Source organism: Macaca mulatta, chromosome 16, assembly GCF_049350105.2.
Source record: "Macaca mulatta isolate MMU2019108-1 chromosome 16, T2T-MMU8v2.0, whole genome shotgun sequence".
Lineage (NCBI taxonomy): Eukaryota > Metazoa > Chordata > Mammalia > Primates > Cercopithecidae > Macaca > Macaca mulatta.
In genome coordinates, this window is record NC_133421.1 from 9281288 (window position 1) to 9297128 (window position 15841).

General features: G+C 48.7%; 1 protein-coding gene and 1 long non-coding RNA gene across 3 annotated transcripts in view; one reads left to right on the top strand and one right to left on the bottom strand.

The window, feature by feature from the left end:
• DNAH2 (dynein axonemal heavy chain 2) overlaps positions 1 to 15841 on the top strand; it is a 121537-nt gene that overhangs the window by 64947 nt on the left and 40749 nt on the right. For both annotated transcript variants that reach the window (XM_077970201.1, XM_077970202.1), the window contains 11 exons: positions 221 to 346; positions 6210 to 6428; positions 6654 to 6771; positions 6981 to 7117; positions 8262 to 8399; positions 8488 to 8646; positions 12329 to 12481; positions 12666 to 12757; positions 13071 to 13269; positions 13395 to 13619; positions 14840 to 14944. In XM_077970201.1, the coding sequence (XP_077826327.1) occupies positions 221 to 346; positions 6210 to 6428; positions 6654 to 6771; positions 6981 to 7117; positions 8262 to 8399; positions 8488 to 8646; positions 12329 to 12481; positions 12666 to 12757; positions 13071 to 13269; positions 13395 to 13619; positions 14840 to 14944 (1671 nt within the window). The remainder of the gene's footprint in view (positions 1 to 220; positions 347 to 6209; positions 6429 to 6653; positions 6772 to 6980; positions 7118 to 8261; positions 8400 to 8487; positions 8647 to 12328; positions 12482 to 12665; positions 12758 to 13070; positions 13270 to 13394; positions 13620 to 14839; positions 14945 to 15841) is intronic.
• The window catches only part of LOC144335308 (uncharacterized), a 31827-nt gene continuing 30523 nt past the window's right edge, over positions 14538 to 15841 (bottom strand). The window contains exon 3 of the long non-coding RNA XR_013406082.1: positions 14538 to 15413. This is a non-coding gene — a long non-coding RNA (uncharacterized LOC144335308). The remainder of the gene's footprint in view (positions 15414 to 15841) is intronic.

Below are 15841 nucleotides of genomic sequence, written 5' to 3' on the forward strand. Positions count from 1 at the left end.
GTCACTGGCCCTATGTCACTTCCCTCAAGTCTTTCAGACCCTTTCTTTCCCCAGATTGGGATTCCCACCTTCCCACCTGGTCCCATCCCGTGTTGCCCGCTGCTTTGCTAATGGCTAACTGGTGTATCCATTGTTCTTGGCACCTGCCCCGAAGCCCTGTGGAGGTGAAGGGCCTAGGCCCTGGCTCCTCAAGCCTGAGTCTCTGTCTTTTCCCATTCAGGTTCTGCTGCTCTCAATGAGAGACATGAACATCGCCAAGCTCACTTCAGTTGATGCACCCCTGTTCAATGCCATCGTGCAAGATCTGTTTCCCAACATTGAGCTGCCTGTCATTGACTATGGCAAGGTATTTGTTCCTTAATGCTCTCCCTGACCGGGTGCTGTGGCTCGTGCTTGTAATTACAGCACTTTGGGAGGCTGAGGTGGGCAGATTGCTTGAGTCTAGGAGTTTGAGACCAGCCTGGGCAACATGGTGAAACCCCATATCTACAAAATATACAAAAATTAGCCAGGCATGGTGGTGCGCATACTTGTAGTCCCAGCTAGTCGGGAGGCTGAGGTAAGAGGATTGCTTGAGCCCAGGAGGTTGAGGCTATAATGAGCTGAGATTGTGCCTCTGCACTCCAGCCTGAGTGACAGAGCAAGACCCTGTCTCAAAAAAACAAAACAGAAACCAAAAAAAGCGCACTCTCCCTGACCACATATGTGAATAGGCATCTGGGAACAGAAAACTTGGCTTCCAGGCCTTGTTCTGCCATCTGCTAGCTATGACTCTGAGCAAGTCAGCTGACCTCTCTTTGGACTTCCTTATCTATAAAGCAATAGACTATTCAAACATTCTGCTCTCTGACCACGACTCCCTCTCCCGCTGACCTGCTCAAATGTACCTGCTCAAGTGCATCCACGCAACAACGCTCTGACTTCATCGAAACCTCTAGTCCGTTGCCTTTGCACTTTCTCTGTGCCCATCAGTCCTCCATGCCTCTACTTCTCACCTCAGCAGGGAGTTTTGAGGAGAGGTTGCTAGAAGCCACTTGGTGTCAGAGAGCGGCGGAACGGAAGAAGGAGTTTTAGAAAGCATAAGAACTTTCTTATCTGGAGGTGTGGTAGTCTAGATACCCTGAATGATCCTTTCAATAGAAACTACTAAAATGATGGATAAAAATATAACAATGACATCCTTTTTAATGCATTGCTAAGCTGGCAAGAAAGAAAGAATTCCAGGAGTTAAGGAGGGTGGGGAGTAAAAGCAGGAACCCTGGGAGACAGGTGAGTACCAAAGCTGGCCTTCTCCCTGAAAACTGTTGTTGATCTCAAGGCAGTGGGAATAGGAGATGAAACAGCCCAAGTCTGAAGATAGAACAGAAAATGCAGTGCTGCGTAAACCCCAGTCCACAAGGGGCAACACCCCCAGTAGATGGAAAAAAGAGAAGCCTGCGATTTAGAAGGGTATATATAGGAAAGAAAGTTGCTTGTTTTGATCTCTGATGATGGAAGAAAAAGACCAAATTTCCTTTGAGATTTCCTAACCACACACCAGCTCTCACATGGTTTCCAGTCATCGTTTCTCCTACTGTGTAATCAGAGAAGAAATCTCAAGCTTAGATTTTAATATTAAGTAGTTCTAGGTTGTTAGTGCCCCCAGGTGACAGGAAGAAGCAAAAGCAAATTATTTCTGGAGGAATGAAATTTCAACTCACACTTCAAAGAATTGCCACAGGTAAAAGTCCAAGAAAATGAGCAACTCATGGTCAAAAATCACAAAACACACAAGGAAACAAGAAACCATGAATGGGAGCCAGAACAACAACAGACAGTGGAATCAGATCCATGAAAACTTACTTCAGATATTGAAACTGATAGGGGCAAGGTGTGGTACTTCACGCCTGTCATCTCAACACTTTGGAGGCTGAGACAAGAGGATCACTTTAGGCCAGGAGTTCAAGACCAGCCTGGGCAACATAGCAAGACCTTCATCTCTTAAAAAAAAAAAAAAAAATGCCAGGCATGTGGTATGCTCTTTAGTCGCAATTACTCCTTTCTCCAAAAGCTACTAGAAAATGTGCTCTACTTAAATACAGGAGCCGTGAAAGGGATGACAGGAAACAAAAGATTCGGTGCAAGGAGGAGGCTACAGTAATCCTTGGGGTGTTGGTGAATGGAGGTCATGGGATGACGGTGGTGCACTGGGCAAAGAGAGAAGCCAATCCAGATTGGAGCAAACCTGAAGGCTTTTGGAGGACTTTTAAAATTTTATTTATTTATTTATTTTTTTGAGATGGAGTTTCACTCTTGTTGCTCAGGCTGGAGTGCAACGGCACAATCTCGGCTCACCGCAACCTCCGCGCTCCAGGTTCAAGCGATTCTCCTGCCTCAGGAGTAGCTGGGATTACAGGCATGCGCCACCACACCTGGCTAATTTTGTATTTTTGGTACAGACGGGGTTTCTCCATGTTGGTCAGGCTGGTCTCAAACTCCCGACCTCAGGTGATATGCCTGCCTCAGCCTCCCAAAGTGCTGGGATTACAGGCATGAGCCACCGCACCAGGGCAGGAGGACTTTTTAAAGAAGAAATTGATACCCGATGTGAAAATTGTTTGAAAGATTTAGTCAACTGGTAGAGTTTGGAATTGAGTTAGAGATAAGCACATTAAAAACTAAGCAAATATGGGAGCAAAAAAAAGAAAAAACACACCTAAGCAAACAGACCAGACATGGTGGCCTAGCACTTTGGGAGGCATAGGCGGGTGGATCACTTGAGGTCAGGAGTTTGAGACCAGCCTGGGCAACATGGTGAAACCCCATCTCTACAAAAAATACAAAAATGAGCCAGGTATAATGGCTCGTGCCTGTAGTCTCAGCTACTTGGAGGGGGCTGAGGCAGGAGGATTGTTTGAGCCCAGGAGTTGGAGGCTGCAGTGGTTGAGATTGTGCCACTGCACTCCAGCCTGGGTGACAGAGTGAGACCTGTGTCCAAAAAAAAAAAAACCTAAGCAAACAAACATCACAGAAATTATTAGATCCTAGGGAAAACAAAAAAGTTGCCCAAGAAAGGAAAAGTAATAATACATTGTTTTACTGATACTTCATAGTGTTTACAAGAGACCCACCTAAAGTTTAATGACAAAGGGCTGAAAGTCAAAGAACAGAAAAAGATGTTTTTTCTATTATATGATTAGCATTAGTAAATAATTAGTATTAGTAAATACTAACCAAAGAAAGCTAGGGTAGCAATATGGGACAACAGATTTTGAGCTAAAAAGCACTGCTAGAAATAGAGGGCCATTTCATAATAATAAAGGATTCAAGGCCGGGCGCGGTGGCTCAAGCCTGTAATCCCAGCACTTTGGGAGGCCGAGACGGACGGATCACTAGGTCAGGAGATCGAGACCATCCTGGCTAACACGGTGAAACCCTGTCTCTACTAAAAAATACAAAAAACTAGCCGGGCGAGGTGGCGGGCGCCTGTAGTCCCAGCTACTTGGGAGGCTGAGGCAGGAGAATGGTCTAAACCCGGGCGGCGGAGCTTGCAGTGAGCTGAGATCCGGCCACTGCACCCCAGCCTGGGCGACAGAGCAAGACTCTGTCTCAAAAAAAAAAAAAAAAAAAAAAGGATTCAACTCATCAGAAAGGTATAACAATTCTAAATTTTGGTGCACCTAATAATACAGCCTCAAAATAAGTAGAGCTAATTTTGCACAATTACAAGGAGAAATGGACAAATCTATCATAGTGGAAAGCTTGATATCTCTTAATTGATAAATCAAACAGACTAAAAATCAGGATATAGAAGATTTGAAGAACACAATCAACAATCATTATTTAATAGATATCTATACAAACTGGTCTCAATAATTGGAGAATCAGCCAGGCATAGTGGCTCATGTCTGTAGTCCCAGGACTTTGGGAGGCCAAGGTGGGAGGATTACCTGAGGTCACGACTTTGAGGCTGCAGTGAGCCGTGACTGTACCGCTGCACTCCAGCCTGGCTGACAGAGTGAGAACTCGATAAAATAAAATAAAATAAAATAAAATAAAATAAAATAAGATAAAATAATTGAAGCATAACCATATTTTTCAAGCACACATAGAAAATTGTTGGACCATGTAGGAAAAGGAAAATTGATGACTATGTAAAGGCCATAAATTTGCCTCAAAAATGTCAAAGGAAGATATTCATACCACATTTTCTGATCACAATGATAACTCTACAGGCAGAGTAGACTTTATGGCAAGAAGCAATAGTAAAGGTAAAGGGTGACATTTCATAATGATAAAAGGATCAATGCACAGAAAGTTATAACAGTTCTAAATCTGTATGCACTAAATAATATAGCTACAAAATCCATAAAAGAAAATGGACAGAACCGTAGGAGAAACACATAAATCCACAGCCCTGGTGGGAGATCTTGACTTACTTCTTTCAGAAACTGATAATGCAAACAGACCAAAAAATCCATAGAGGTGCATTTGAATGCTTTTAACAGACAGCGACAAAATAGAATTTGTAAAAGCCCAAATGTTTGGAAATTTGGCAATACAATTCTAAATAACTAATGGATCAAAGAAGAAATTAGAGGATTTTTTTTTTTTTTTTTTTGAGATGGAGTTTTGCTCTGTTGCCCAGGCTGGAGTACAGTGGCATGATCTCAGCTCACTGCAACCTCCGCCTCCCAGGTTCAAGCGATTCTCATGCCTCAGCCTCCTGAGTAGCTGGGACTAGAGGCGCCCGCCACCACGCCCGGCTAATTTTTTGTATTTTTAGTAGAGACGGGGTTTCGTCATGTTGGCCAGGCTGGTCTCGAACTCCTGACCTCAGGTGATCTGCCCACCTCAGCCTCCCAAAGTGTTGGGATTATAGTCCTGAGCCACCGCACCTAGCTGAGAATTTTTTTTTTTTTTTGAGACGGAGTCTCACTCTGTCACCCAGGCTGGAGTGCAGTGGCCGGATCTCAGCTCACTGCAAGCTCCGCCTCCCGGGTTTACGCCATTCTCCTGCCTCAGCCTCCCGAGTAGCTGGGACTACAGGCGCCTGCCACCTCGCCCGGCTAAGTTTTTGTATTTTTAGTAGAGACGGGGTTTCACTGCGTTAGCCAGGATGGTCTCGATCTCCTGACCTCGTGATCCGCCCGTCTCGGCCTCCCAAAGTGCTGGGATTACAGGCTTGAGCCACCGCGCCTGGCCGCTGAGAATATTTTTTAACTGAATAAATAGAAAATGTGACATTAAACTTCTTTAGGACACTAAACACATGTGCACACAGAAAACATACTAATAAAACTTCTCAGATAGTGGAAGGAAGTGAAATTGGTGAGGCCTGTTAGTACAAGTAACGATCTTGCATCTATTTGAAATTATTTGGCTACATGAGCTGTGTGTTTTAAAATGGCACACTATTCTGGGGCCGATCTACTAGGTCATGGTTCTTCAAGCATTACTTTTTTTTTTTTTCCCCGAGATGGAGTCTTGCTCTGTCGCCCAGGCTGGAGTGCAGTGGCACAGTCTCGGCTCACTGCAAGCTCCACCTCCCGGGTTCACGCCATTCTCCTGCCTCAGCCTCCCAAGTAGCTGGGACTACAGGCACCCACCACCATGCCTGGCTAATTTTTTGTATTTTTAGTAGAGACGGGGTTTCAACGTGTTAGCCAGGATGGTCTTGATCTCCTGACCTCGTGATCCGCCCGCCTCGACCTCCCAAAGTGCTGGGATTACAGGTGTGAGCCACCACACCCAGCCCAAGCATTACTTTTTAACTTAGGTAATAATGTCTTTAACATTAATTGGGCTCTTCCACCAAACTGTGAGCTCTGCAATAGGACGAAATCTATTTTGTCCCAAGCCGTATCCCTGGCAACCGGCAAGCACAGTACTTGGCATACATTGTAGAGGCTTAATAAATATTTGCTGAATCATAAAAAGGGTGTAGAGCTACATGTAAGACATTGTGCCAATGAGGAAACTGAGGCGTGGAGAAGTAACTTACCCAGGATCACATAGCTGAGAGCTGGGGAACCAGCCTGGCCGACTCCAGAGCCCAGTCTTTCAACTCTGCAATGGGCCAGCTTCCCAGTGAGTGAACAGAGCCAGAGTGCAGAGGGCCCATTTTTAACAGTTTTGAACATATTCTCTCTGGCATTGGGGAGATTTTGAAAGCCCTTTAAAGGCCTCATCCTTTTTTCTTCTGCTTGTTGTGTTTTCCCTTCCCTCAGCTGCGGGAGACCGTTGAGCAGGAGATTCGAGACATGGGCCTGCAAAGCACGCCGTTCACTCTCACCAAGGTTTTCCAGTTGTATGAAACCAAGAACTCCCGCCACTCCACCATGATTGTGGGCTGCACGGGCAGTGGCAAGACGGCCTCATGGCGCATCCTGCAGGCCTCCCTGTCCTCTCTGTGCCACGCTGGAGACCCTAACTTCAACATTGTTAGAGTACGGGGCTGGGACAGTGGAGTCAGTGGCAGAGACTTGAGTAGTAAAAAGACAGTGGAGGGTGGGGGCCAGGGAGAACCTTGCAAGGCCAGGAGGGCTGTACTGGGTCCACGGAGGCCTGGAGCGATGAGAGAAGGGGCAAATGCACGTACCTAAGAGGGGTCTGGAAATAAAGGGGGGTTTTTGTCTATCAGCAGCTAAAACCCCTTCTGGTGTCATTTTCAGGAGTTCCCTTTGAACCCCAAGGCATTGTCTCTAGGGGAACTGTACGGGGAATATGACCTCAGCAGCAATGAATGGACAGATGGCATCTTGTCCAGTGTCATGCGGACAGCATGTGCAGGTATCCAAAGGATCGTGGGGTGTGGAGAGCAGACGCCTGAGTCTCCTAAGGAGGCAGGGAGTCTGGGGATAGGAATTTCCAAGTTGGTGGAGAAATGCCTGGAGAATGGTGAAGTACAAGGATGCGTAGGCTTGCATCTCCGAGGAGTGTGAGCGGAGGGCGCAAGGTGAGTGGCTCCCTGGTTTCCTCATCACCCACCATCCACTCAGATGAGAAACCTGATGAGAAGTGGATCCTGTTCGACGGCCCCGTGGACACGCTGTGGATCGAGAGCATGAACTCCGTCATGGATGATAACAAGGTGTTGACCCTCATCAACGGCGAGCGCATTGCGATGCCCGAGCAGGTCAGGGATGTGGCTGACTCCCGAGGGCTTGCAGAGGCAGGCACCGGAGGGCATGGGCCGGGGCTGGGGAGGACAGCCAGGAATCTCAGAGCAGGGCAGGTTCTGCGGGAGAGAGCTGAAGGGAGGATGCCTGGATTCAGGGAAACCTGCAGCTGAAGAAAAAATGCTTTGCCTACCATGGCTGTTGAGAACAATGATAAGAAAAACACTCTGTGTCGTAAGCACTGTGTAGGCTCGGGCGGCCCTCCTCAGCTCATTCCCATGGACGCATGAGGCAGGACCCTCATTTGTGCACCCAGGGGTATGAATTCATGGACTGGCAAGCACACCCTTTTCCACCCACTCCAACAATGCGAGCAAGAGAGTGAGTTTTCATAAGGACAACCTTGAATAAGCTCTAATTTCTTTTTTTTTTTTTTTTTTTTTTTTTTGAGACGGAGTCTCACGCTGTTGCCCAGGCTGGAGTGCAGTGGCGCGATCTCGGCTCACTGCAAGCTCCGCCTCCTGGGTTCACGCCATTCTCCTGCCTCAGCCTCCTGAGTAGCTGGGACTATAGGCGCCCGCCACCGCGCCCGGCTAATTTTTTGTATTTTTAGTAGAGACGGGGTTTCACTGTGGTCTCGATCTCCTGACCTTGTGATCCACCCGCCTCGGCCTCCCAAAGTGCTGGGATTACAGGCTTGAGCCACCGCGCCCGGCCCTAGCTCTAATTTCTTTTAAAGCAAACTGGACTGGGCTGGGTGGCTCATGCCTGTAATCCAAGCACTTTGGGAGGGAGGTCAAGGTGGGCAGATCACTTGAGGTCAAGAGTTTAAGACCGGCCTGGCCAACAGGGTGAAACCCCGTCTCTACTAAAAAATATAAAAGTTAGCTGGGTGTGGTGTTGTGCACCTTTAGTCCCAGGTACTCTGGAGACTGAGGTGGGAAGATTGCTTGAACCTGAGAGGCAGAGGTTGCAGTGAGCCAAGATCATGCCACTGCACTCCAGCTTGGGTGACAGAGCAAGACTCTGTCTCAAAAAAAAAAAAAAAAAAAAAAAGCAAATTGTTTTTGAACTTGTAGCATTCGAGTTCTGGGTATTTTATTATTCCTGAAGGTGGGGGATGCAGAGAGAGATGAAGTTCTGACAAGCGTATATCCTTAGGTGTCTCTTCTGTTCGAAGTGGAGAACCTGGCAGTGGCCTCTCCAGCCACCGTATCCCGCTGCGGGATGGTCTACACTGACTATGCTGACCTGGGCTGGAAGCCCTATGTTCAGTCGTGGCTGGAGAAGAGGCCAAAGGTATGAAGGGAACTAAGGAGAGGGAAAGTAACCAGTGTGGCTCCAGGACACCAGGGTGAATGAAGACTCCCTTCTTACTCAACTCCAGGCTGAGGTGGAGCCCCTTCAACGCATGTTCGAAAAGTTCATCAACAAGATGCTGGCCTTTAAGAAGGACAACTGCAAGGAGCTGGTGCCCCTGCCCGAGTACAGTGGTATCATCTCCCTCTGCAAGCTATACTCGGCCCTGGCCACGCCAGAGAATGGGGTAAGGGGAGGACACAGACCACGGGCAGGGGTAGGGAGGGCTCACAGTCTCACCAGGACAACTTCTGGGAAACGGTGTGTCTGAGACAGGTTGAACGCCAGGCTTGAGTGGAGCAGAGACTCCAAGGGGAGGCCTCAATGACCATGGAGGCAGTGAGGGGTGTGTGTGTGCATGTGTGTGTGCACATCTGTGTGTGTGCACATGTGTGTCTGCATATGTGTGTGTGCACATGTGTGTTGAGCTGAAAGGTCCGACTAGGGGTTCTGAGTTGAATATGTACACAATGGGGTCTCGCTATAATTTCCCACCCATGCTTTGGGAGCTGAAAATAGCTCATTCTGCTCCTGACTTCTCCAGCCCTTCAAAATATAAATATAAGTTTTGGCGTAGATGAGGCCCTGGGACACCATTTCTCCTTGAAGACGCTTTCAGACTATTCTGATGAGAGGACTTTGTAAACATTTCAGATTAATTGATATTTAAGAAAAATTGTGCTCAGTTTAGAAGGACCAAAATTTGATATCTTCTGTTGAGCTTTAATCACTGCCTATAAATGGTTTGTATTGTTTTTAAAGATGTTGCCAGGTAATTAAACTATTAATACGTCATCAACAACAATTAAGATCTATAGGAACATATATCATTCCTTGTACAGTTAATGTGAATTAAAAATATGTAGATGGGGCCGGGTACGGTGGTTCATGTCTGTAATCTCAGCACTTTGGGAGGCCGAGGTGGGTGGATCATGGAAGGTCAGGAATTCGAGACCAGCCTGGCCCACATAGTGAAACCCTATCTCTACTAAAAATACAAACTTAACCGGGTGTGGTGGCACACACCTGTAATCCCAGCTACTTGGGAGGCTGAGGCAGGACAATCGCTTGAACCCAGGAGGCGGAGGCTGCAGTGAGCCGAGATTGCACCACTGCACTCCAGCCTGGGCGAGGCAGAGCAAGACTCCATCTCAAAAAAACAAAAACAAAACCAAAAAACTGTAGATGGACTTGCCAGGTACCGTGTGGGCAGAGGGCAGTTACGAGTATCAATGGCACACAGGTGCCAAGAAGGACGGGCTGGTTAGGGGAGGCTTCCTGGGTGAGCAGAGGGCAAGAGTGGCCTCTGCAGAAGTGCAGACACACAGGGGTCAGGCCTGGCGGGGCGGGCCTAGCTAGTGGTCTGTAGCCGGATATGGTGGGTGGTGTTTGTGTGCAGATGCTCTTCAGTGTGGCAGAGACCCTGAGGAGAGGGCTGGACCATGAGGATGGTGAGATGTGTTGTATGCTGAGAGAGCCGGAAGCGCAGACTAAGGATTCTGGACTGAAAATGGCAGACAACTGATTGTTTTTTTTTTTTTTTTTGAGACGGAGTCTCGCTCTGTCGCCCAGGCTAGAGTGCAGTGGCGCGATCTCGGCTCACTGCAGGCTCCGCCTCCCGGGTTCACACCATTCTCCTGCCTTGGCCTCCCGAGTAGCTGGGACTACAGGCACCCGCCACCACGCTCGGCTAATTTTTTGTATGTTTAGTAGAGGCGGGGTTTCACCGTGTTAGCCAGGATGGTCTCGATCTCCTGACCTTGTGATCCGCCCGCCTCAGCCTCCCAAAGTGCTGGGATTACAGGCGTGAGTCACCGCGCCCGGCCAGGATTACTCTCTAAGCCCAAGATCAGTATCCTGGATTGGAGGGCACCAAGTGTAGCACGTTATCTGTGGTCCCAGGTGTCTTACGTCACAACCCATCCTCAAGCGCCCTCTGCCCATGGGCCTGTGTCTGCTTTGCATAGTAGGCCAGGGATGGTTTGAAGGATGCCAGGTTTGAAGGATGCCAGGTTGGTCATGGTCTCCAAGAGGCCCGACAGAGTCGGGATGGCCCCATGTGCTCCATGCGCCCAATCAGAAGAAAGACACCTGTCACGTGCCCCCTGGGCAGTGGGTTGAGAGCACGGGCTCTAAATATGCTCCTTCCATTATTAAGTTGGTACATTTTACATTTTATCTTTTTGGAGATAGGGTCTCACTCTGCTGCCCAAGCCAAGTGCTGTGGTGTGATCTCGGCTCACTGCAGCCTCAACTTACTGGGCTCAAACAATTCTCCTGTCTCCCGAGTAGCTGGGACCGCAGGCGTGCACCATCACACCCAGCTAATTTTTGATTATTTCTAGAGACGGGGTCTCACTGTGTTGCCCAGGCTGGTCTCAAACTCCTGGACTCAAGTAATCCTCCTGCCTCGGCCTCCCAAAGTGCTAGGACTACAGGCACGAGCCACCGCACCAGGCCACGTTTTATATTTTAATTTTTAATTACACAGATAATTGTTGAATCAAGTTCCCTTTCTGAAAATAATAATTTTTCATATAAAACTAAAGTCCTTTTTGTTCCTCTCTCTCCTCCCAGTCCTGATCTGCTCCTTACTGCACACAAGTAACTACCGTAGTATGTTTGTGTATGTCATTCCAGACCTCTTTTTTAATTTTTTTTTTTTTTTTTTTTTTTTTTAGAGACAGGGTCTTGCTCTGTTACCAAGGCTGGAATGGCATGATCAGGGCTCACTGCAGCCTCAACATCCTGGGCTCAAGTGATCCTCCCACCTCAGTCTCCTGAGTAGCTGAGGTTACAGATGCACACCATCATGCCTGGCTGTTTTGTTTTTTTTTTTTTTTTGGTTGAGACAAGTTTCACTATGTTGTTCAGGCTGGTCTCGCACTCCTGGCCTCAAGCAATAATCCCACCTCAGCTTCCCAAGGTGCTGGGATTATAGGCATGAGCCACCACCATATCTGGCCTAGGCCTTTTTAAAGGTACGCCTTTACATATAACCCCATGGATATCCATAGAAAATGTTTTTTTTTCTTTTTTTTTGGAGACGGAGTTTCACTCTTGCTGCCCGGGCTAGAGCGCAGTGGTGCCATTTTGGCTCACTGCAACCTCCACCTCCTGGGTTCAAGCGATTCTCCCACCTCAGCCTCCTGAGTAGCTGGGATTAACAGGGGCCACCACGCCCAGCTAATTTTTGTATCTTTAGTAGAGACGGGGTTTCACCATGTTGGCCAGGCTGGTCTCGAACTCCTGACCTCAGGTGATCCACCCAGCTCTGCTTCCCTAAGTGCTGGAATTACAAGCATGAGCCACTGTACCTGACCGAAAATGTGGTATTTTTTTTTAACTATATCATGCTATATACTGCAACATGTCCGTTAAATTAACAATATGTTTTCGAGTTCTGTATGACTACATGTAGATTCATTTCATTGCTTTAACTGCTATATACTATTCCATGGTAGAACACTACATGTTATTTTTCCACTGCTCTACTGGTGAACGTTTAGGTCATCTCCAGTGTTTTGCAATCACAAACAAGTCACCATGAATGTTCCTGAACCTGTCTCCTGAGCACCCATGGGTGCTTTTCCAGGGCAGGCCTGTTGTGGCCGGATGATGGCTGCGTCTTTATGAGTTAGCAGTGAGGAAGCTCAGGGCAACTGCTGAGCTGTAAGAAATTTCAGGTTTGTCTCAGTCTTTCAGCAGGTTGTAGATAAACACGCACATTTGGAAAACCGTGCGATTTTCCAAATAGAGCCAGGAAGGGAGGAAGACCCAGCCTTTCCACCCTCCAGTGTCATGAGTCTGCCAGATGGACCCCTGGCCTCTTACAGGCGGGTTATTTCCTCTTCTCATCCTCCATCCAGGTGAACTCAGCTGACGGCGAGAACTGTGTCACCATGGTAGAGATGACATTTGTGTTCAGCATGATCTGGTCTGTGTGTGCCTCTGTGGATGAAGAGGGCCGCAAGAAGATTGACAGCTACCTCCGAGAGATCGAGGGCTCCTTTCCCAATAAGGTTGGGCACACACCCAGCTGTCCTATTCGCCCTGTTTTTCCAGAACCCATTGGCATCCCCGATCTCGGGCTCTGCTTTGCTCTCTCTCTCTCTCTTTCTTCCACCCGGTGGTCTGGGGCCCGTTCTCTGGGCTGGAGAAGGCTCAAGGAAGGCTTTGGTAACCTGACCTACATGCCCTCCTTAGGACACGGTGTATGAGTATTTTGTGGACCCCAAAATGCGGAGTTGGACGTCATTTGAGGACAAGCTTCCTAAGAGTTGGCGCTACCCTCCAAAGTGAGAGCTGGGCCTGAGTGTGAGGAGGGCACGGGGCAGTGGTAGCTGGGGGATGTGGCAAGAGAGATGGGGCCTAGAAGCAAAAATGAGCGATAGGAAGGAGAAGGCGGGTTCCAGGGAAGGGCTGCCTCCTGAGGAGAGGAAGCGGGACCTAGAAGACTTGGGACGGGGTCTTTGAGGGGAGTGCATGATCCCCAGGCCCCACAGGAGGGCAGGGTGGTGATGAGACAGTGGTGACGTGGAGGGAAAGGAAGTGGGAGTTGGAAAGGAGTGGGCGGGTGGCCCTTGAGAGCCGGTCCCTGCTCTTCCCTAGCGCCCCCTTCTATAAGATCATGGTGCCCACCGTCGACACTGTGCGCTACAACTACCTGGTGAGCACCTTGGTGGCCAACCAGAATCCCGTTCTGCTGGTGGGTCCCGTGGGGACTGGGAAGACCTCCATCGCCCAGAGCGTTCTGCAGTCCCTGCCCTCCAGCCAGTGGTCGGTGCTTGTTGTCAACATGTCCGCACAGGTGTGTCAGGGACCCAGGAGCCAGGCTGCCGGCTCCCCTGGGATCCAAGTGCCTGCTTGACCCTCCTCTCTAAGCCCATATTTCTCTCAGGAGACCCACACATTCATTCGGTACCTTTTCACCAGACCACATCCAATAATGTGCAGAGCATCATTGAGAGCAGGGTTGAGAAGCGAACCAAGGGTGTCTACGTGCCATTCGGGGGCAAAAGCATGATCACCTTTATGGATGACCTAAATATGCCCGCTAAGGACATGTTTGGGTCCCAGCCACCTCTGGAGCTGATCCGCCTCTGGATTGACTATGGCTTTTGGTATGACCGTTCGAAGCAGACCATCAAGTACATTCGAGTAAGCCTCCCGAGAGTCTGTTCTTCTGGCCTCTGCTCCCTTCTGGGATAGGCTCAGTCCCCACCCCACTGGGGCCCCAGGCTATGGTCCTGTCATCCTGGATTCCTTCCCACACAGGAGTGTCCTGTCTCCATGACAGCAGTTCTTGGCTCCTCACTCATGAGCCAGGCGTCCTCCCTCAGTCCTGCCTCCTTTGTGGGATTCTGAGCATACTGTTTCCTTCCTTCCTTCCTTCCTTCCTTCCTTCCTTCCTTCCTTCCTTCCTTCCTTCCTTCCTTCCTTCCTTCCTTCCTTCCTTCCTTCCTTCCTTCCTTCCTTCCTTCCTTCCTTCCTTCCTTCCTTCCTCCTTCCTTCCTCCTTCCTTCCTCCTTCCTTCCTTCCTTCCTCCTTCCTTCCTTCCTTCCTTCCTTCCTTCCTTCCTTCCTTCCTTCCTTCCTTCCTTCCTTCCTTCCTTCCTTCCTTCCTTCCTTCCTTCCTTTCTTTCTTTCTTTCTTTCTTTCTTTCTTTCTTTCTTTCTTTCTTTCTTTCTTTCTTTCTTTCCTTCTTTCTTTTTCTTTTCTTTTTTTTTTAGACAGTGTCTTGCTCTGTTGCCAAGGCTGGAGTGACAGGTTAATTTTATGATTTTTAGTGGACACAAGGTCTCCATGTGTTGCCCAGGCTGGTCTTAAACTCCTGGGCTCAAGAGATCCTCCTACCTTGGCCTCCCAAAGTGTTGGCATTACAGGCCTGAGCCACTGCACCTGGCTGCTTCTCTTTAATCAGTGGCCATTGCGGCCTGGCTTCTGGGGTTGTGTGTGTGTATATCTGGCACTCTGGGCCAAAAACTCGGCTAGTGATATATTCACGTGTGTTTGAGAGAGAACACACACACCACGTGTATAGATATGTACAATTTTAAAAGAAGAAAAAGAGAAAGTCTAGAAGACACAAATGTTTTTTTACTTACCTGTATTTTCTCATTTGGGTACATAGATTATAAGGATGAAATACAGACCAATGCATTCCTGGTTCTAAAACAAGTTTCCCATGTCCCTTTCTTCTCTTCCCCTCCCCCTGCTCTGCCGCTCCATGTTCCTCTCTACCCGCTGTGTCCCGCTTCCTCTTCCCCTTCTTCCCTCCTCGCACTGTTTTCCTCCCACTCCTTTTCACCCGGCCTGTGTCGCTGCCTCTCTTGCCCGCTCCCCTCCTGCCTCTCTGCCCGCCTTGTCGCCGCTGTCTAGGAAATGTTCCTGATGGCTGCCATGGGCCCCCCTGGGGGTGGACGGACTGTCATCTCCCCAAGGCTACAGAGTCGCTTCAACATTATCAACATGACCTTCCCCACAGTGAGGACCTCATGGGGGCTGCAGGACGAGGGGAGGGTAGGAGGTGAAATGTCTCTGTCCCAGAGAAGCAGGGGCCAGATCCCAGGGGGCCGAGGCACCCCAAGCAGAGCTCCACACAGGAAGCTGGTATGATCCATAGGGCCTGTGCTGGCTCCTGAGCTAGGAGAGCTACGGGATGGAAGTGCACCTTCCTGACTGTGGACAAGGAAGCCTTGTAGTCCTGGTGGGCAGAGAACACGATGAAGCCCAAGTAGACTAAGGAAGGTAGATCCTACAAAGCCCGCAGCAGTGTCAGGATTAGAGCCAGGCCAGTGAGTCACTCATCTCAGTGCAGAATTTAAGGGGGCACCCAAAGACTCTGCAATCAAGAGAAATAACATGTTCACACTTCCTTTTTTTTTTTTTTTTTGAGACACGGTCTCACTCTGTCACACCCCAGGCTGGAGTGCAGTGGCATAATCTCAGCTCACTGCGGCCTCCACTTCCCAGATTCAAGTGATTCTCCTGCCTCAGCCTCCAGAGTAGCTGGGACTGCAGGCGCCCACCACCACGCCCAGCTAATTCTTGTATTTTCAGTAGAGACAGAGTTTCATCATGTTGCCCAGTCTGGTCTCAAACTCCTGGACTCGAGAGATCCGCCCACCTTAGCCTCCCACCACACTTGGCCTCACATTTTTTTTTCCCTGTCTGGAACATTTTATTGATCCTATGGAGTGGGAAGGAGAACTGGAGAAGTATGTGGGGCCAAGGGATCCCAGGGGAACAGGGAAGGTATGGAGGCTTGGCCACTAGTACTGGTGAATCTGTAGTAATGCAATATTTTTTTAAAATTAAAATTAATGCCAATAATTTATGATGAGCAAAATACCACCATTTTGAATAAATACAAAATCAGTA